Source organism: Azolla caroliniana, unplaced genomic scaffold (genome assembly GCF_043228905.1).
Source record: "Azolla caroliniana isolate FFs.n. ecotype wild unplaced genomic scaffold, voAzoCaro1.0.p SCAF_22, whole genome shotgun sequence".
Lineage (NCBI taxonomy): Eukaryota > Viridiplantae > Streptophyta > Polypodiopsida > Salviniales > Salviniaceae > Azolla > Azolla caroliniana.
Window position 1 is genome coordinate 10,323,732 of NW_028230457.1, and position 20,722 is coordinate 10,344,453.

General features: G+C 36.8%; 2 protein-coding genes across 2 annotated transcripts; one reads left to right on the forward strand and one right to left on the reverse strand.

Annotated features, from left to right (window-relative positions):
* The first annotated feature begins 1,206 nt into the window (after window positions 1–1,206).
* LOC147849968 (putative leucine-rich repeat receptor-like serine/threonine-protein kinase At2g04300) lies at window positions 1,207–9,149 on the forward strand. Its single transcript, XM_087337043.1, has 14 exons — window positions 1,207–1,943; window positions 4,274–4,755; window positions 5,322–5,457; window positions 5,547–5,618; window positions 5,719–5,787; window positions 6,002–6,073; window positions 6,160–6,231; window positions 6,365–6,612; window positions 7,336–7,547; window positions 7,677–7,800; window positions 7,969–8,034; window positions 8,142–8,325; window positions 8,527–8,665; window positions 8,749–9,149. The coding sequence occupies exons 1-14, from the start codon at window positions 1,228–1,230 to the stop codon at window positions 9,004–9,006; spliced, it is 2,850 nt and encodes a 949-aa protein (XP_087193169.1). The 5' UTR covers window positions 1,207–1,227; the 3' UTR covers window positions 9,007–9,149.
* A 4,698-nt stretch (window positions 9,150–13,847) lies between these two features.
* On the reverse strand, window positions 13,848–19,891 carry LOC147849969 (protein TIC 40, chloroplastic-like). The gene is made up of 14 exons (XM_087337281.1): window positions 19,631–19,891; window positions 18,094–18,196; window positions 17,959–18,016; window positions 17,705–17,722; window positions 17,279–17,588; window positions 16,787–16,896; window positions 16,575–16,644; window positions 16,161–16,239; window positions 15,603–15,643; window positions 15,466–15,511; window positions 15,297–15,370; window positions 14,614–14,717; window positions 14,429–14,476; window positions 13,848–14,314 (listed from the first exon to the last, which is right to left on the reverse strand). The coding sequence occupies exons 1-14, from the start codon at window positions 19,842–19,844 to the stop codon at window positions 14,252–14,254; spliced, it is 1,338 nt and encodes a 445-aa protein (XP_087193407.1). The 5' UTR covers window positions 19,845–19,891; the 3' UTR covers window positions 13,848–14,251.
* Between the last annotated feature and the right edge of the window lie 831 nt (window positions 19,892–20,722).

Genomic DNA, 20,722 nt, shown 5'->3' on the forward strand with positions numbered 1-20,722 from the left:
TGTAACCTTCTTGGTTGCTAGGTTCAAGTTGTAGCCTTCGAGCGTTTTGTTCTTAATACTATTGAAGAAAATCTTTAAAAAAAAAAAACTATAGCAGCAAATCAATTGAGTTCTGGTAGAATTAGAAACAAGCTTGTAGTGTTTATGTACCATCTAAAATCTACACATGTGCTTATACATAAGGGCTTCGAAATAGGTGTGCTGCTAAATTACATTACCAAGACTATTAAATTTAAAATTAATTGGGTACTAATATATTTTAGACTTTGACCTAGAACAATATTTCTTGTTATAAACAAAAGGGGTCAACCTAGGATTTGTACCATGCATTTTGCAAGATGTACTCCAAATGTAGGCATTATTTGTGGGGGGCTAAATCAAAGAGTATTTCATGTGTTGCATAAAGGCACTTTTGACCTTCATATACCATTTGGTAAGTTTGACAATATCAAGGCACATATAAACCACAATTGTAAAGCTCTATTCTCTATGACATAGTTTGCCTTTGAACTTGGAGGTCATGTGTAATGTGATCGATTTTATAGTTTTACATAACATTTCACATTGCTTTACATAAATTAGACACACATAATATATGCACCCACCCAATCTATAACTCATCATAAATTTGCATAATAGAAATCATCATGCAAAATGAGGGTTAGATGTAGGAAGACAATATGGCTTTGAGTTAGTAATTCCTAGCAAAATGTAGTTATTATCACATGATGCTTACATTCGCAGTCAACAGTGAATGAAATTTTTTGTACACATAAAACTTGATGTTTTGAGAGCATTGTGGTAACGATGCCACATTTCTTGAGGTCCTAAGTGTACGTATATTATTTAACACATATTTACAAAGAGTCAAATGCTACTGTTAGAGGTATGACAAGTATTCAATATGCGCGATACCACCGAAAAAGTGGCATTTACGGTTATGAACATTCAAAGGAGAAATTCGGGCAAGAAAACATGGATGGTTCTTGAGCTACACTAAGGGAATTGCTACACTCAAGAGCAAGTTCTTCTTTTTTGTCGCTACACTGTGATGACAATAACAAATATTTTTCCAAGAGATGTGCGAGCAACATTTCTTTACGAAACTTGTTCACAAAATGATTGCACAAAGTCAATGCGGAACTAAACAAAAGAAAATCAAACACTCTTTTATGGTTGTCATATATACTAATACTCTTGAGTCTTAAGACTCTGATTTTTGTCCTCATGGCTCCATACTCTCCCCTAATCCTCGTCCTTCTCATTGTCTCTAGCTTCACCGCTTGGCTCGCATCCGCACAATCCCCTCCCGGATTCCTCAGCATCGATGTCGGATCCGCGGAGACTGCTAATTACACTGACCCAACAACCGGGATCGTATGGACCCCGGACACCATCCTATGGCCACAACTTGCGGATTGGTCGACCACCTCCACCCTCGGTCCCCCGTCGGCCGATTTCGCCGATCAGAAACAATACCAGTCATTCCGATACTTCAAACCCCCTCCGGCATTAGCCGGATCCCCTAGCCCTTCCAAGCTCTGCTACTCCCTCCCTGCCCAAGCCAACAAGTACTACTTGATCCGTGTTTTCTTGTGGTGCGGCACGAACCTCGCATCGGCCTCGACGCGTGTCCCTGGGGTCCTCAGTTTCCATATCATCATTGACAGCTACGTCGGGCCGCAGATCGATGTCTCGCTCCCGCAAAGGACTGCGTCCGTGGAGGAGTTCTACGTGCAAGCTCTCAATGGGAGCACCTCGGTGAATCTGTGCTTCTCGGCGGAGTCCGATGTGAGCGATGCCCCATTTGTGAATAGCATCGAATTGCGGCCTCTAGTCGACAAATTGAACGCCATCAAGGTCTTGAACAGCTCTAACAGCGCCCTACGGGCCATGTCCCGATACGACTTGGGTGCCGCGGATAACAGCCCGCCGATTATCAGGTAAATAAACAAGGCATTGCATACAAAAGCTAAAGAACAAAGCACAAGCTGTAGTTGTGAAAGAAGTTATGTCACCTACTCTATCCGCATGATACATGTCATACATATTGTTGGTTGGGCAATACACATTACACACATCTCAAAGGAGCTTATGGTCATGCGAACCCAAACTTGTGCATGGTTGTTTCTGTGTAGTTAGTGTTCCCTAGACACAAATATGTCTTGTGAATGCTATTGCATCGCCACACTTGAAACTATTTATTAGCTAGTTCCGTCTTGAGGATTAGTGTCGATACCATGGCATAATTGCAACCGCTCATATTCTAAAAACTTTGCATAGTTGTACAAGAAGTGGAAACTTTAGTATTCTCCTTTACTCTTTGCTAGGAAGTTGCAATATAAAATAACTAATCAAAATTAGGGGGCAGAAATCTGAAAAACATGTAGTAAGAGTTTAGTAATTTGTCAACATAAACAAATTTAGAAAATCCCTCATGTAAAAGTAGATAGGGTGATTTTTTCTCTCGATAAGGTAAGATAATTGTTTAATCTCTCTCGGCGGCTTTTAAGATATTTCAAATTCATTGTTAGAAATTTCAAAAATAAGAGTTTTCTAGGTACCATGGATAATATCATAGAACTACAAACCTCCATTTGAAGAGTTATCAATGTTATATAGAGCTTTAACATTATAAAAGTGAATAATCTAGTGATTTCAACATCGACAAATCATCTAGAGTGGGAGAGGCGATAAAAAGAAGCCCTAGAAAATAGTTCACACAATTGTTTCGTGCAAAGATGGGTTTAAAATTTTAAGGATATTACACCCTCATTGCACCAACTATAGCCACCAATTTGCTTATGCCTTTTTTACCATTTTTGTCTCTCTTGACAAATGAGAAAGATGCTTCACAAGACACTCGGGATATATACTTGTTTTGGATGTATTGTTAGAGTCAAAAGAAAGCAATGTTTTATGAAAATTACATTTTTTGGTACGCATAATATTTTGACATTGTTTTTGTTGTGGACATCACAATTTAAAAAGGTTTTGTACCATGCACAAAGGCATTGTCAATAAATGTATTAGAATATGATTGTTTTGTGTACTTAAGTAGGCCTTTCTCTAGCTGGACATGTTGAATTACCTCTCACTTCATAGTAAAAGATCCTCTACACCAGTCCAAAAATTTGCCTTTTTTAAGACAAATATAGCGCAAAACACTACCCTCACTAGATTCACTCGATTATGTCAAAGTATTAAAACATTTGTTTGGTAAAGTTTGTGTGCATTAATGTTCACACACAACAAAACATGGGCTTCCAAGTTCCAGTGTGGAGAGTCAATTCACTTTATATGAAGATTTTTCTCAATTAGCCTCCAAATGGATAAGAAATTAACAAGTCTTTTGATATATTTTTGGATAGGCAACATTTGACAAAATGTTAAAGCCTATATTTTGAAACGACTAGTGTAATGAAAAAATATGGATCAACATATGATGATCATATGGAATATGCAAGTTTGATGAAGAATTCTTTGCTCAATGTTCCATTTGTCTCTTGAAACAAGTTACAACAAGATTGTTTTGGCATTGTGTGTCAATGCAAGGCCCCTTTCCATGATAAGACATACCAATAGCCCAACAAAGTCACATCATTAAGTAGTGCATCATAGACCCAAAGATTAGATCTAGAACTTAGATAATTATCAAATATGCATGAATTGGTCAAATAACATATTTTGAGTTATAAAATAACAAAAGAGATAAGACTTGATCATTTCTCTCCATACACATTAATAGTGTGACAGCACTATATATTTTATATAATGATATTATTGGATACATGCATATTATTATACAATTCTTTAGAGTTCATTGAGATTGTTAAAAAGTCAACTTAGGACGTTATTGATTTTATTGTAAACGATTGACCAACAAATTCAAGTCCAACTGCATCACAAAACATTTTGTTGTAAACTTTTGTCTCCTTTGCGTAGGAAGAAAAGTATATTAAGAAGTCATATTGTGAATATGTTTAGGCGATAATTTTCACAAACAACTTGATCACGTTTTTTGGTGCAACAAGAAAAAATATGGTGATACAAATGCACTCGTTATGCATATTATTTATTTATTCATATATTACCCCATATTATTGCTTGTGGCCGACAAGAAATTCAAGCGAAAACCAACAAAACAAATATTTTCAAGCAAGGATACTACAAACAAATGTGAAAGTGGAAGTGGGCCTTTCAATGTGATATGTGTGTCACCAATTAGTTTGTACATTCAGACTAATCAAAATAACATGGTTCAACATTGTAGATTCCCAACCGATAGTTTGGATAGGTTCTGGTTCACATCAACAATCGGCCCCACGAACGTGACGAGCAACACGGTAGACGTGTCAAACATGCCGGACGATGTGCCCATGGTGGTGATGCAATCAAATGTGATGGCCACCACGACAGATGGGCTCATGTACAACTTCAGTATTCCCGGAACCCACCATTACTACATCAACTTGTTCTTTGTGGAACTAGATCCTCAAGTCACAACCGGTCGTGTCTTTGATGTTAGTTTGAATGGAGTACCTAACGTCAAGAACGTTGATGTGTTCGACTTGAATTTGGGACGCTACAATTGGTACTCGATTTTCACACCTAGTGCATTTGGCCCTTACGTCGACTATGTCCTTATCACCCTCACACCTTCCCCGTCCGCCACATATCTCCCTTTTCTCGCCGCACTTGAAGTCATGCAAGTCTTTGACAACCCCATGGTTGTCTCCACCTCATCTGACGATGGTATGTGCTTCCTTATCTAGTATGTATAAATAGCTAAGCGAAGAATGCTTGCCATAACGTTCATGGATAATTTCGTTTTATAAAGAAAGCTTCTTCTTTATATATTTTTTCCATTATAAGTGTACTCTTAAGAATAAGCATCTCATGATTGATTTGAAATAAGAGTCGGCAACGTCTCGGCTCAAGCTTGAACCAAGCCATTAAACCAGTTTAGCTTAAACCAATTTAAGAACCGGTTCGGTTCAAGTTTGAAAACTATCAAACCGGTTAAGGCTTAATCAGTTTGGTATGGACAAGGACAAATTGATAAAGATAAAACCGAACTATTGGCGAGACTATTCATGAATATATATCATGTAGGTTATGATTTGTATGTGTACATATAGGGCAGCTAGCCCTTGATATATATTATACATATATGTCTACACTTGGATTTTCCCACACTTACAATTCACTAACCGTGTAGTGTGAGCGATATATGTGTTAGTCTTCTATTCATACTTTCAAATGTCGTCCATATAATTGGCCACCACCTTGAGTAACATCTGTTGGTTCTATTTTAACAGAATTGGGCATTCAAGGTATAACAACTACCCTATCAAATATGAGTATCTTCAAGGGAGATCCATGTTTGCCATTGGATTACAGATACTCATGGATAGGTTGTAATGAGAATACTTCTCCTCCCAGGGTGACATCTATGTGGGTACACTACATTCAAAAGTATAGTATTCACATGATTTCTACTAGAAAATCCACATGTATTCACTAACATAATTTGTTGATAATAGATCCTTATCTAATTATAAGCTAGTTGGAGAATTTCCCTCAAGTATCAACAATCTTAATCAACTAGTTCAAATGTAAGATAAAGCTTAAGTGCACTTTTTATCTAGACATATAATTGTTTTGAGACAATTTTCAAATCATGCAAAAAATGTGATCAACCGCCACATCATGTAGACTTCTAGATGGGAACGCTTTGGAAGGACCAATCCCTGATTTGAGCAATTTGCTATCGCTTGAAGTGTTGTAAGTGTTCTTTACTAATACTAACTTACTACATCCCACAAATATATATGGATGTGTATAAATGTTTAATTGTACCTCATTAAGCATGATTTCTTAATATGAAAACCTATCGGCAATTGTTGTATTCCTATGTTTAACAACGATATGCATACATATTGAAAATTATTGTATTTGATCCATAAATACATTTGGTCGAAACATATCAATTGTGCAGAAATTTGAGCAATAACAAATTGAGTGGACCAATCCCAACTTCACTTGGGAATTTGACAAAGTTGAAATATCTGTAAGGATTCTCTTTTCTCTAAAATCACAAACACTTTGTATCGTTATTACTTATGTTATTTCATTCTCATTCTCTTTCATTTCTAGTGATTTGTCACACAACAACTTTAGTGGAGTGATTCCAATTGCACTACAACAAAAGGAAGGGCTTGTTTTCATGTATGTTACTCACTTTCCTAGTTGTGTAATTGAGTACAATATTGTATCATTTGTGTTGTCAAAAATATATTGTGCTATTGAAAACATCATTTGTGATTAACAAGTATTTGAGTGTTAATATTATCATGTGTAGGTATGAAGGAAACAACTTTTTGTGCCTTGCAACAAATGCTAGTTGCTCGAGCATTCCACCAATTTCATCAACACCAAAAAATAGCACACCATTGATTATTGGAATAGTGTGTGGTGTTTTAGTTGTACTTATTGTGATAATAGTTTTATGCATTTGTGTGTGGAAGAGGCGACGCACTCCCCAACAATCCACAAGTCATGAAAAGACAAGTCAACTAAATACAACTAAAACGGATTACCTAGATCATGGTAATGACTATGTCTTTACTTCTATGTCCATATACATCAATAGTTAATCTAGTCCAAAGTGATTTATATCTATGTTTTGTTGTAAATCCTTAAGATGTACTCACTTAATGCCTAAATCCAGATAAGTTTAAATCTAAATTATATGTTTATGATAGAAATTGATAACATGAACCAAGATCTTTAACAATTCTCAATTTCGACATTCTCATAGAACCTAAATTTAATGCCACACATACTTTGATTGTGTCCTTCAAAGTATGCAAACATATTTGTGTTTATCCCATGGATCATGGTTTGCCATCTATGAAAGTACTCCATCTCAATCACCAAATTAGCCGACCTTCACTACCATGTCGTGGTATATTAACATGAGCATTTGTGACCTTCACTACCAATATTTATGTGGAGTTTTTAGGAAGCTAGACTGCATATGTGCATGTTCCCCAAATCAAACCTGATTAGATATGCTCTTTTAATACTTAAATGAAAACGAGTAAGTAGCCAAAACAATAGTTTCTTACAAACATGGTGATTGGAGAAGTATTCTTGTGTTAAATATGAATACAAATTCAGAGTTCTTGTCATTTCATCATGAAAGGTTTCATAATTTATAGGGTCATAGGGTCAATTTACAGTATCACAAGTCCATAATAATTTGGAATTTAATTTAACTTTAATCTAATGCTTATAAGTGAGCTCATATTTCCTGCATATCTTGTATAGCTGTTAGCCATACAAGAGTACTTGAAGCTACAAATGTTGCACAACGCTTTAGTTTTGAAGACATTCGAATTGCGACCAACAATTTCGAAACAATCCTTGGTAAAGGTGGTTTTGGCATTGTATATAAGGGCATTTTGAAGAATGGAGTGGTTGTAGCAGTTAAAGTTTTATCCACTGCATCACACCAAGGAGTAGAAGAATTTCTCAATGAGGTATTTGCAAAAATGAATTCTCGCACATATACACGTCATTCTTGATTCGTGACTTGTTACAAGGAATGATGGGGGAATTCCTAGTGGACACTTGCTATTTATTTATTTTTGTTAACGTTTGGACTATAGGTAACTCTTCTCTCTCGAGTGCATCATAAGAACCTCGTGGAGTTGGTAGGATATTGTATTGACAATAAGCTGGTACTTATTTATGAATATATGTCAGAGGGATCATTTTTCGATGCTCTTTTTGGTAAGTATCATAACCGCTCCTCTAAAATATATCATCATAATATGTACCTAAGGTAAAACAATAAAAGATCATGACATTATTTTTTATATTATGCATGATGTGTTACTTGATTGTAGTTTTGTATAAAATAATAACACTTTGAAATGTGTTTCATGAAAAACAATGAAGGCAATACACGGACAATAGCCTTGAAGTGGAGAGAGAGATTGCAAATTTTGTTAGATGCTGCTCAAGGTGAAAGTTTAGTTAAATAAAGGTTTAGTCAATGAGTGCATGGGTACATTTATGGTGTTTGAAACCTTTCAAAAGTCTAATCTCATGTTAAAAGGTTTTGGTTGTAGGTCTTGCTTATCTACACACTGGATGCAACTCTTTGATCATCCATAGGGATGTCAAGAGTAGTAACATTTTGTTGACAAAAGGGTTTGAAGGAAAAATGTCTGATTTTGGAATATCAAGGCTACAAGCCAATGCCGAGGTCATCTCAACAAGGTTGATCGGTAGCATGGGATATTTGGATCCTGAGTATGTTTTCATATATTCCCTTTATGCATACAATGTTTTTGAAATTAGCATTTTAAATTATTTAATCTTAATTAGCACAACTATTTGTAGTAGCTTTTGATGCTAGGAGTAAAACTTGAAGTTTTTATCCAGAATGTAGTTTGTGAAACCACAAATTATTTCCCCAAAATCATGACTTCTTTCAATGGCCTTTTAAATTAGGTATGCAACGACATTCAAATTGACAGAAAAAGTTGATGTATATAGTTTTGGGGTAGTTTTGTTCGAAGCTATGTGTGGTCAACTTCCTTTCGTAAGAGGCACACAAACAGGAGATACTGACATTCACATATCCCAATGGGTAACCATCATTTATGCTATTATATTTCAGCTTAGGGAATATTTTTTAGATTACCAACACAAATTTGATTTGGAGCGTTGTAGGTGAAACGGTACTATGAGGAAGGTGAAATAGAAAAAATTGTTGACAAAAGACTTGGCAATGAGTATAACGTATCATCTATATGGAAAGTGGCGGAAATAGCAATGGCATGTGTCCATTATGAGGGGATCACGCGACCTACAATGAATATTGTTTGTAGTGAATTGATGGATGCCATCAGATTAGAATCTGGTTACATTGGAGTTTCACCTGCTACAACAGGAGAATTTCTTTCTTCAACGAATGTGCGAGCTCGATGAACTAATTAAAGTCATAATGACAAATGATCATATCTTATTGTATTGTTTTCTTTATTCATCGAATAACTTCCCCTTCTACAAGCTAGGGGAAAACATTGTGTGTGTACCCTTCAATGGAAAAACTATGGATTTTGGTGATGAGAAGTAACCAAAATTATGTTTATATGTATGTAAGAAGTATGATTGATTATTAGCAATTTTGGGTACTATATTTTGTTATTGGAATAATTGGCGACCACTGACGATCCTCACCTAGCAACGCTTGATAATTGGCGACCACTGACGATCCTCACCAATGCATATAAGATAATGGCCAAAGTCGTAAGTAAGAGATTGAAAATGGTACTTGGGGACATTATACATACAACGCAAACTGGTTTCTTGGAAAACCGGAGTATTGTGGACAATGTGATAACATTCTGGGAATACTCAGCATGGGCTGAGGAGCAAGAAGTGGACCTAGCAATAATGCTACTTGACTTCGAAAAAGCATATGACAGGATTTCATGGGATTTCCTAGAAGCAGTGATGGCAGCCCTAGGTTTTGAACAACAATGGATCCGTGGAATGGGTGCCTTCTACAGAGGTGCATCCAGCCAAGTGTTAATGGCTGGAAGTATGGGGAAGAGCTTTAAGATGCTACGTTCGGTACGCCAAGGATGCCCATTAGCCCCGTATTTATACATAATTGCAGCAGAAGCTTTGCATTATCAAATTGCTGATAGATCTTGGCAAATACAAGGCCTTACCTTACCCGATGCTGAAGTTATGGTGCTTGATACGGCATATGCTGATGACACAATGACCTATGTCAAAGGTGATGCACACAACTTGGGCAGATTGCAAAATGCAATTGATGAGTTTTGTAGGGGATCCGATGCTAAAATAAATTGGAATAAATCTGTGGGCATTTGGATCAGTAATAAACCCATGTTAAATTGGGTCCCCAACCCCAATTTTAGATGGTTGAGGAAAGGAGAAGCTACTAGATACTTGGGCTTCAAAATTGGTATGGACATTGATCGGGCAGAACACTACAATCTACTAGTGGATAAAATAAAAATGAAGCTAATATGGTGGAATGCAAGAAAACTATCATTTGCGGGAAAGATTGTGATTGCAAATCAGATTCTAATGGCCACTATATGGCACACTGCTGCATGCTGGATAATCGTGCCCAAGTCGATGAAATTGATAAAAAAGATCATTAGAAATTTCTTATGGGGGGGCACAGAGGAAAAACAAGCCGTTGCAAAGATTGCTTGGACCACACTTATAAAAAGGAAAAGTGAAGGGGGGGTGGGATTGATAGATCCCGTGATGCAAACGAAGGCCTTACTAGGCAAACTAGTGGTCCAGAGCCTACAACCTCCTGAGGCACCTTGGAAAGTTCTATGGCGGCGTAGATGGAAGATGTGGCTGCCAAGACAAGGTGGATGTTGGCCTAGCAGCCCATTTTGGGGCTTTGTGCCAGAAATGAGGCCCAAATACTGGGGAAGTATGCAGAGTCTTTGTGCTATCGGAATTATGAAAGCATGGCAAGAAATCAGAAAGGGGATCATATGTAGGTGGAGAAATGATGCATATGCGCGGATATACATGCCAATTGTATGGAATCCATTGATTAGAGATGTGGATGGGCTGATGATAGGCCAAAAAACAGGTTTCAAATGGGCTGAGTTAATCAATGCCCAAGGGAATGCATTAGTGGAGTGGGAGAGGTTTTTGTCCAATGAGGTGGGCACTCAAAAGGCTAGAATATGGAGAATAAGCAGGGGTAAAGGCATGCTCAAGAGAATTACAAATGCCATTGCATGCTACAAGAATACATTGGAAGAGGAAGAAGTAACAACCTCTGAAATTGCGTGGACAGGTCTTATAGATGCTGAAAACTGTTTAATTGGCATTAAGGGAATGAAAGTAGAATCGAACGAGGTATGCTACTACAAACTAGAGCACGGAAGGGCAAGAGGTGAGCAACTAGTCTTTCAAAGAGAAAAGCCGATTAGGCTTATCGTAAAAACTGGTAAGAATATGATTATTGACCCTAAGCCAAGGGAGATCACACCGGCGACAGTGTGTTGGCCTATAGAAGGGCATTTGGATCAGTTATCATGGGACCCAGCCAGGTATTTTTGGAGAACTCAAGGACAAACTGATGGGGAAAAGCTAGTTCAATTTTTCAGGTATAACACGAAGATTGGGAGGCAAATTCTTCTAGAACAAAAACATGACAAGGTTGCGGCAAGGAAATTTTGGATGCAGGAGGGCATAAGTGAAAGGAGACTAGATAAATTCTGGAAAATGATATGGCATGACAAATATGACCGCAAGATAATGATGTGTTTATGGCTTATTGCACATAGAGCCTTGCCGGTAGGGACGTGGGGTAAAGGCCCCAATGTAGACCCTCGATGTACTGCATGTGGACAGATAGAAAGCATCTCCCATTGTCTATGGGAATGTCGTGATGCAATGGTTGTATGGGGAAGGGCACTTCGTTTGCTTTGCCATGCCTCTAGTTCGTTCACCCTCAACTGGGGACATGCTTGTTGGATGTCTCTTGACGTTGATGTGGCGACATACGATAGCACATGCAATGCTAAGTACAGAGGGGAGAATGACATTGTTCGGCTGATCCCTAACAACGGGGTACCTACAACTTGTGTACAGAATCAAAAACTTGAAGATCTTTGGATGTTGCTTGCCCCCATCACTATATGGCATATATGGACAGCAAGGTGTACCAGGGTATTTTCTGCACACAAACGCCCTCCAGCTGAATCGATTAAGCTAATTTGGCACACACTCATAACTACACTAAGAGCTCAATATGAGCGGATTAATGGTACTAATGATGCTGCAGACTTAATGAGGCTGAATTTTCGAAAAAGATGGTGTACGACACCGATGGCCGCAGCAAATGGAATGGATATACTATGGAAGTATGATGTACCCAGATGGTTGTTTCCCCCTCCCATTAGTTGAACGAGGGGCGTGAAAGACATGGCAAGTGGGATAGTGAAGGTAGGTGATGTATTTGTAAGGATGGCTTGAGTCATATGTAAAAGTGTAAGATAAATAAGTGAGATCTCTCATATGTAGGCTAGGATAATCTTGGCACGGCCTACCTGAGAAAGGGATCGTGTTCATGTATATTTTAACTAATGGAGTATATTCTTTTTTGGAATAAAAAAAAAAACACATGTGTTTTAGGTTTACCACCATTGACATTAGAATTGCATCAATAAGCTAACTTGATGTGCTCTCACATAGGAATATAGGCACCAAAAAGGTTTCAAAAATCACAAGAAAGTTAGTCCTCAAATTTCATTTTACCATTTAATGCAGCACATTACTCACCTAGAAAGAAATATTTGTTGTATTTTTGTACTTATGGTTGTCCTAAATCAAAAAACATCTTTTTATGTATGACATGCTCTACTAAAGTAAAATATTTACTAGAAAAATAAACTTGCATTGAATAAAGATTTGGAGACTGTCAACACATTTATGGTAATGTCCTCCCAATACATGTACCTAACTATGGTGCATGACCAATAGGGCTCTAAACCACAATCTCTTGATTAGAAGTGAAATTCTTTCTCCATTTAGGCTCGCATAATGAAAGAAGGTTTTTAGATGTAGTTGGCCATGCAGATTTCCATAAGCAATTCAGCAACAACCATTCCATGAAATGTACCACACAGTGTGAATGACCTAGAGCCTTTTATATAGGATCCTCATGATTGGCTACCCCACTCTTCCCATGCATCTAATGGCTCTCTACTTTCAACACCCAATACACTTCTTACAATTGCACAAGCTAATAAGGACTAAGACAAAAGATAAATTTTAATGCATTATTTAATACTTGGAGAGCCAAGAATGCTAAACGCAATTTTAGAATTAGAATTTTTATCGTCCATAAAGAGGCCAATTTTGACCTATGGGACCAGAGTATACATGTGTTCTTGATATGTGTCTCCTTCCTAACACCGGGTATTCATACATTGAAGCACAAAGTCTCTATGTGTGAATAAAGCATACACATATGAGCTCAACGTTCTAGGTGGTATCGTAAGTATGGCACTTAAGATATCACTCCCTTTTAGTACGTTAGCATATCTTGAACGAATTGCACTAAATGTCGAGCATGTGAAGAGCAAGTGACATTCATCCTCTACCATGCCTTCATTGCATACTTTACATGCCTTCAAATTCATTACATTTTGATACCATGATGCAACTTCAATACGTAACTTGTGAGATCGATTGTGAAGTAATGTAAGGGCTCTACGAGCAAGACTACTCATATTGGAGTTGGTGAGGGGAATTAAAGAAAGCCCGGTTAGTATCAAGTCATATCTTGAGAAAGAATGTGATCAAAATGAATATAAGAGTATTATAATAATGTATTTCTTGATTTCTCTCTTTATTAACAATATAAGTTAATTTTTATTGGGCGTGCCTCATCTAAAGTCTTTTGTGCACATTGTTCGTCAAGAATTATTATCCCAACCAGATACATGACTGACAAGCAACATGCTAGTTAAAAATGTGATGTTCCTGATGGTTCTCTTGAGGTGAAGATTTTGTATGAACAATAAGATAAAGAGAAATTAGTGCACGTTTCTTCCTGCACTACCACTCCCATACAACCATGTCTAATTTAGCTACCAATGCACTATTAGTTGGCCTTTAGTAGTAGCATGCACTTTAGGATTTTGACAATAGGAAAAACATTTTTGCAAACCAGTATATTGTACAAAAAAATCATGTATTTGACAGAAGGAAAAACATTTTTGCAAACCAGTATATTGCACAAAAAAATGCATGGATTTGACAAAAGGAAAAACATTTTTGTATAGGAAGTTATTGGTGGCTTTACCACGAATATATCATTTCACTCGAATTGAAATAAGATACATCAAATCTTACTCATCTTTTGATTTGCATCTAAAATAAAGAATACAACACATGTGATAATAACCAGAGGGATTTCAAATAACAATGTATAAAATAAAAGCATCAACCAAGATCATCTCTTGTCTTCGATCCACCTCTTTGATACAGAAGATAACCCACAGAAAAATAAGGCTTTCAAATCAATGATTTGTGTGCCATTACGGCTCTCCTTAAAAACCTATTGTTGAAGAAGAACGTCGTTGCCATATCTTATGTGATAAAAGAACGTTACAAGGCTACAGTAAGGTATCATCTCTTTCTTTTTACTGTGTATAACCTAAAAAGGTGGGCCCGTCGCACCTGGAAAAAGCTCTGCAATCTTGAGAAGTGCATTCATGACCTATATACCATAAAAGTATGTGTTCCATTAGGTTAAATATGGTGAATAAGGACCAAATACAAACAAATAATGACCAATGTTGTATGATCGGAGAGTTTTGCAAACATAGTATACCTCCTGGTCATTTTGATACTTAGTTATATTTAGCGGATTTTGGGAACACTGAAAAACAACACAAGATTCCATACATATGTAAGTCAAACCAGGCTTTGCCAACCAAGGGTATGTATGGAAAATACAAAAAAAAAACATAAGTTCTTCCTTCAAAAGCTATAGTTATCATTCAGGAGAGGTCTTACATCCATTATGGCTTCAACAACTTTTGGATTTTGTAAAGATGCTGCAATATCTGGACTCGCAAGAATCTTGCCAACAACTTCATCGGGTGTTAAACCAATTTGATCTGTGTCATCCCATCAACAAATATCAAAAGTCATATAAAACCCTATGAGTGGTTGCCTAGGGCTTCTTTATAGGGAAATTTATCACTAGACTATCCCCCCCATATTTGGGAGTTTATCAGAATACTTCTAGGTTATCAAATTTTTACCAGAATAAATAGCCCTAAAATTGTTCTCATTTTTCAAGCCTTGTCAGCATAATTTGTAGTACTACGATATTTATTACTTCAGGGTCATTCTGGTAATTTGTTAAAAGACAGAGGTAGATACCAACTAGTTAGGGATCTTTTCCCATACTAAATACCACAACAGGAGAGAGTTCCAGGTGTTGTTGGTCTAGTGGGATCCCAGAAACACAAAAATATCCCTCAAAATTTTGGATATTTACCAGAATACTCATAGTTTTTCAAACAATTACCAGAATACACTTTCATAGTGCAAAATAAACCCACAATGCTAAAAACACTAAGAGAGGAAACGCAAAAGATTCATCATCTACACAGCTCGAAATTATAATGTTGAAACAGTGAAGTTAAATGGAGTGATCTTGAGAGAAGACGAAAAAAAACTGGATATGTTACCAAACTGCTCCTTCACAGCATCGCTGTTCATGTATTTCATCATATCCATTCCATCGTCGCCACCCATGTTATTTCTACATGCACAACAAAGTAAAGGGAAATCTATGATCATTCTTGTTTGAAATTTACTTTTAAACTTGACAAAGAGAAATTTGGAATACTAACTTACAAAGCTTCTTGAAGTTGCTGCCGAACTTGAGGAAGTTTTATCATGGCTGTCAAAGCACTGATTTTGATTAACATGCATACTCGAAGTTCAAGTTTCTAAGACATCAGAAAACCAAAATAATATCGAAAGTCTCTCACCTTTGAAGGTCACAGGATCTCTCATTTCCTCTGGTAAATATCTATATTTTTCAAAATTGCAAAATCATAAAACAATGAAAAGGAAAAAAGTATGTTTTTTCTAGAAAGCATCAAAATAGCAAAAGTATACAATGAAAAATATTGATTGAAAACAAACCTCAATTAGCAAAAAATAAAAAGCTTATTTGCTTTTTTATTGGGTACAAGGATTTGTGATATCCATTTCTCGATATATTAATATTACAGGAAAAACTCTGAAAATACTCCTGGGTTTTTCTGTAAAATGCCCCTAATTTTGTGTTATTTCCACAAATACCTTAAAGGAGCAAATTGTGTATGCTACTTGAGCAAAATTATATTGTCCCGTTATCCCCTCCTAAATTACATGTGTTATTTACACTATTATATGGTCAATTCACTGCAACCTTCTCCCTTTCCAAGGATATCTATTTGGTAAATTAAAAAATAATTCGGGGTCTTTTTGAGTTTCTCCCATAATAATAATTAGCAAAGAATGCACAAAGCTGGCAAGTGAAAATAGGTTTCGACAATACATACGGAAACACCATTTTCTGAATCTTAGGATCATCCAACATTGTCTCCAGCATCTCTATGCTAATAAATGACTTGCTTTTCCCTGGGAGAAAGAAAGAAAGAAAGATATATTAACATCTTCTAAGACCAAATTTGGCCCATGAAACAATTGGTTACAGCAAAATGGGATGTGTACCCAATCATCGAGAGTAAAAATTAAATAAACATAGACAAAAGATGTTATGGTATAACATATTCTATAAAGGTCAAATGGCTATGTGCTAGGCCTAGTTTCATTTCCATTCAAGTCTTTATAATTAAAAAGCATAATTAATGATTGTGTTACTGTATAACAAATCATAACTACGAAGGTGTCATTCAAGTGAACATTTAACAGATCAAGTTTAAATGATTAAGATTGGATATACAGGAACCCACCATTCTGAGATGTAGCACCCTGACTCCCATAGCTACTAGAGCCTGAAGAGCTAGCATTATTATCTATCACCTTTAATACACAAGGACATCATAATGAATAAGTACGTACAAGAAATAACCTACATAAACATGTACATATATCTACATATATATGTATATACACAAACAAATACATAATGAAAAGATAGATTCTGGCATTATAGCAGCTACACCTCAGCATCAGTGAAGGAAGGTTTTCTTGGAAGTTTTTGAAGTGAGGGTCGTTGATCCTGCGTTGTTGTCTTCTCCTCCACTGATATGTCCATGTCAACATCTGCAAATGCTGTTTGCATATAAAAAACATTTTAAACCTTTCTAGAAAGAAACTAACATTTTATACTTTTTCTCCGGGGAAATTAATCACAAATTAATTGTTTTGGTAATCCTTATTATTAGTAAAGCCTCTGATAGAGACACTCTAATTGTTTTTGAATGCTTATTTTGAAAAGCAATCCATTGGGAAAACCTCCCCTTCACCACTTGAGCAACTTGTGCCTGTCCATACATACCCATGATGCACCCAATAGGGCTTGGGCACATAACCCAAAGGTTTGAAGAAGCTTTACCAGTAGACCATCACATCAAGAACCACAAACAATTTGCATTGAAATATTTTTACATAAGAAGAAGGATTCAGAATTATAAAAGAGAATATTCGTACTTACAGACTTTTGCAGAGGGTTTGGGCTTTACACCCACTACTTGAGGTTCAGATTGTGGCGAAGAGACTGAGACATCGATAATACTTGTTGTAGATGCTGATGCTGATGCAGATGTAGGCGGTGATGCTGATTCTGGTGGAGGGATAAATGGAAAAGACCCTGGTGTTGTGTTAAATGGATTTGCTTTTCCACCAGAAAACATGTTTGCACCCTGTCCACCAAATGGGTTGTTTCCTTGCCCAGGGAAAACTGGATTTCCGCCTTGTCCACTCTGTCCCATCATTGACTTTAGGGCTTGTTGCATTGCATAGCCCTAGTTCAACGCAGAATTTAAAACAATTCAGAAGCTTATGCTTACACCCCTGTTTCTCAATAGCCAGGGTTTTCATTGGGTTTTCGGAACATAACTTTGTTATATAGATTTGATACCTGAGCTTTCTTCGCTGCCTGCGGGAAGGAAAATGGAAAGAATCAAGAGAATGTCAGCTTTATAATGTTTTCTATAATCCAATGATTTTCTCTACCAGCTAGCAAATCCATATAAAAGTCTTACGCAGTACAAGAAAACTAAAACTTCCTTAATAAATCAAACATACTAGGAAGTGCATGCGAGAGAATCTAAAAAACTTAGATTGGTGGCCTCCATTTTGATAATTCACGATTATTAGAATGGCATAACTCACCCAAGAGAAGACAATAGATATGCCCACACCCACTCCTATCCACATAATGGGAGATCCCCTGAAAATAACAAAAGACTTCAGGATTAATAAACATTATCTTATTGAAGTGCTAATGCAAAATTCCACGAAGTATACATTTGAGGTTGTGGTGGTGGAAATGCATTCGGTGATGCTACAGCACTTGTTGTTTGACTCCTTGTACTTCCACTAGAAATCTCAAACTTATTTTGTGTGTTCCCTGAAATCATATAAGATTTATTCACCTCAATCCTTACGAGTCTGATCTTTGTACCAAAGTTTCTTCATCCATTTGATGGTATTTTGATCTGAATCAGTCTAGATCTCAAAGTGCCATACGTATCTCAAAAACTCAGATTTTTCTTCCCCCAACAACTCAATCAAGAAGCAACAAGTGAAATGTCACATCCTGAACCTTGATATGGAAGTAGTTGCATACGCACTGAATTAATGGTGGAGAAATTATTCAAACGTGGCAAAGCTTTAGAATGATCATTTTTAAACTATGTGAGAAACAAAATGCTATTTTCACTTAATATCTTGGACAGAAAACCCTAAAGGATTAGAAACAAGTCGTAGCATTATTAGGATGCTACAACGTTCTCCAGAACAGAGGCGTAAATTGGGGTGCTTTTGTTGCTGGACGTGAAAAATAATTTGTGTAAGAAAATATTGGAGGATTTCAACATCTACATAAAGGAACCTGTAAGCATCTTCTGAAGCATTTCACGTTCATGAATCAGTCACATTGTTAAAGAGTCATACAGCCATAGACTATAAAATCATTCCCTTTGAACATCTGGATATACTCTTGAGGGATGTTTGCTAGGGAACATAAGAATAGTTATTCATGAGGTTATGAAGAATACAGAGTACATTTATTGAATAGCTTGCTATGCTTTTTTTTAAACCAAATTTCAAGGTGGAATAGAAGGATTGATTGTCATAAATGAAACCTATGTTACATTATGAGAAAATATTACAGGAATGAGAAGCGAATGAAAACTATTCGTGAGACAATATATCACTTGCTTGACGATATTCAATCGCCGAGGAATCTATAGTAATGCATCATCGAGATTGTTAGAATTTAGAAGATGCGAGAGTGACATGTACATGTGGACCATGCATGCCTCAGAAACATGGACAAGTATGGATACAATTGTAGGAAAAGTTATAAACCAAGGTACTGAATACTCACAAAATCATGCCTCTCGGCCTCTCTGCACTAATACTTCTAAATGGTACATAAAGGCAAACAGAACTTGATGTAAACTAGCTGAAAACCTTTCAACTAATACTTCAATAAACAGCAATCTAAAAACCAACAAAAAACCACATTATGGATTTTACAATATGACATTTTTTGGTTGTCATAACATATATGATGAGTACAGAAAAGCCCTAAACCGATGAATTTCAGAACAACTTGTACAGAAAAACATTCCCAACAAAAAAACAACCCTTGACATTCTATACTAATATTTGAAAGGGGGGGGGGGGGGGGGGGAGCAATGGATTCACATTATTGAGTTTATTGAGTTTTTTTCATTGGAATTTCTGACAACACCAAAGGGTATAATATACATGAGATTTCGCCATGCTAACACTGGAAAATAATCGGAAAAGCGAAAACAAAGAAAGAGAGGTGTACCTGAACCGGAGCTGATTGCATTGTTTTTCGATTCATGAGGGTTTTGAGCCGATACAGGGAGAACAACAAAACCGCTGTTTCTTCTAACTCTCCATTCATTTCTGAGCGGAATAGGAGGGGTATTTCTGTCGATGCAGAAGTTCGTTGTGGGTGGAAGAAGGGCACCTCCTCCGCCTCTAAAACATGAGGAGCAAGAAGAAGAAGAAGAAATCATGGCGATGGAGAGAGAGAGAGAGAGAGAGAGAGAGAGAGGCTTGTGTGTGTTTGGTTGGTTGGGATGATTAAGAGGTTTAAGAGAGAGAGAGAGAGAGAGAGAGAGAGAGAGAGAGAGAGAGACTGGATGATTAAGAGGTTTAAGAGAGAGAGAGAGAGAGAGAGAGAGACTGGATGATTAAGAGGTTTAAGAGAGAGAGAGAGAGACTTGTGTGTGTTTTGTTGGATGATTAAGAGGTTTAAGAGAGAGAGAGAGAGAGAGACTTGTGTGTGTTTTGTTGGATGATTAAGAGATTTAAGAGAGAGAGAGAGAGAGAGAGACTTGTGTGTGTTTTGTTGGATGATTAAGAGGTTTAAGAGAGAGAGAGAGAGAGATAGACTTGTGTGTGTTTTGTTGGATGATTAAGAGGTTTAAGAGAGAGAGAGAGAGAGAGAGACTTGTGTGTGTTTTGTTGGATGATTAAGAGGTTTAAGAGAGAGAGAGAGAGATGGATGTAGCTCCGTTGGAAAGGTTGCCCAATGGAGAACAACCCCTACATTTTATAGTGACATCTAGTGAATTAGATAGAGAGGTAGCAATGGGCACGGTTTCGGCTCAAACCAAACTGAACCGTTAAGCCATAGATTAACGGTTTATTGGCTCAAAGATAAATAAACCGTTTGGTTTCGTTTCAAATATTATGATTCGATTTGGTTTCGGTTCGGTTCGGTTTTGAATTTCATGGTTTTGCAGTTTAGCGTTTTAGCGGTTTCAGTTTTGAAGGTTTAAAGGTTTATAGGTTTATCGGTTTATAAATTTGGTTTGGTTTTGATTTATGATAAACCGATTTGGTTTGGTTCTAAATTTGTCATAAACGGTTTGGTTTAAATGGCTTCATA

Coding starts and splice junctions, on each gene's coding strand:
- LOC147849969 (XM_087337281.1), bottom strand. CDS start 19,844: ATGATTTCTTCTTCTTCTTCTTGCTCCTCATGTTTTAGAGGCGGAGGA. Junction 15,644..16,160: donor ATTCAGAAAATGGTGTTTCC/GTATGTATTGTC, acceptor TGAAAAATATAG/ATATTTACCAGAGGAAATGA. Junction 14,315..14,428: donor AGTATCAAAATGACCAGGAG/GTATACTATGTT, acceptor TATGGTATATAG/GTCATGAATGCACTTCTCAA.
- LOC147849968 (XM_087337043.1), top strand. CDS start 1,228: ATGGCTCCATACTCTCCCCTAATCCTCGTCCTTCTCATTGTCTCTAGC. Junction 5,619..5,718: donor CTTAATCAACTAGTTCAAAT/GTAAGATAAAGC, acceptor CACATCATGTAG/ACTTCTAGATGGGAACGCTT. Junction 6,613..7,335: donor AACGGATTACCTAGATCATG/GTAATGACTATG, acceptor TATCTTGTATAG/CTGTTAGCCATACAAGAGTA.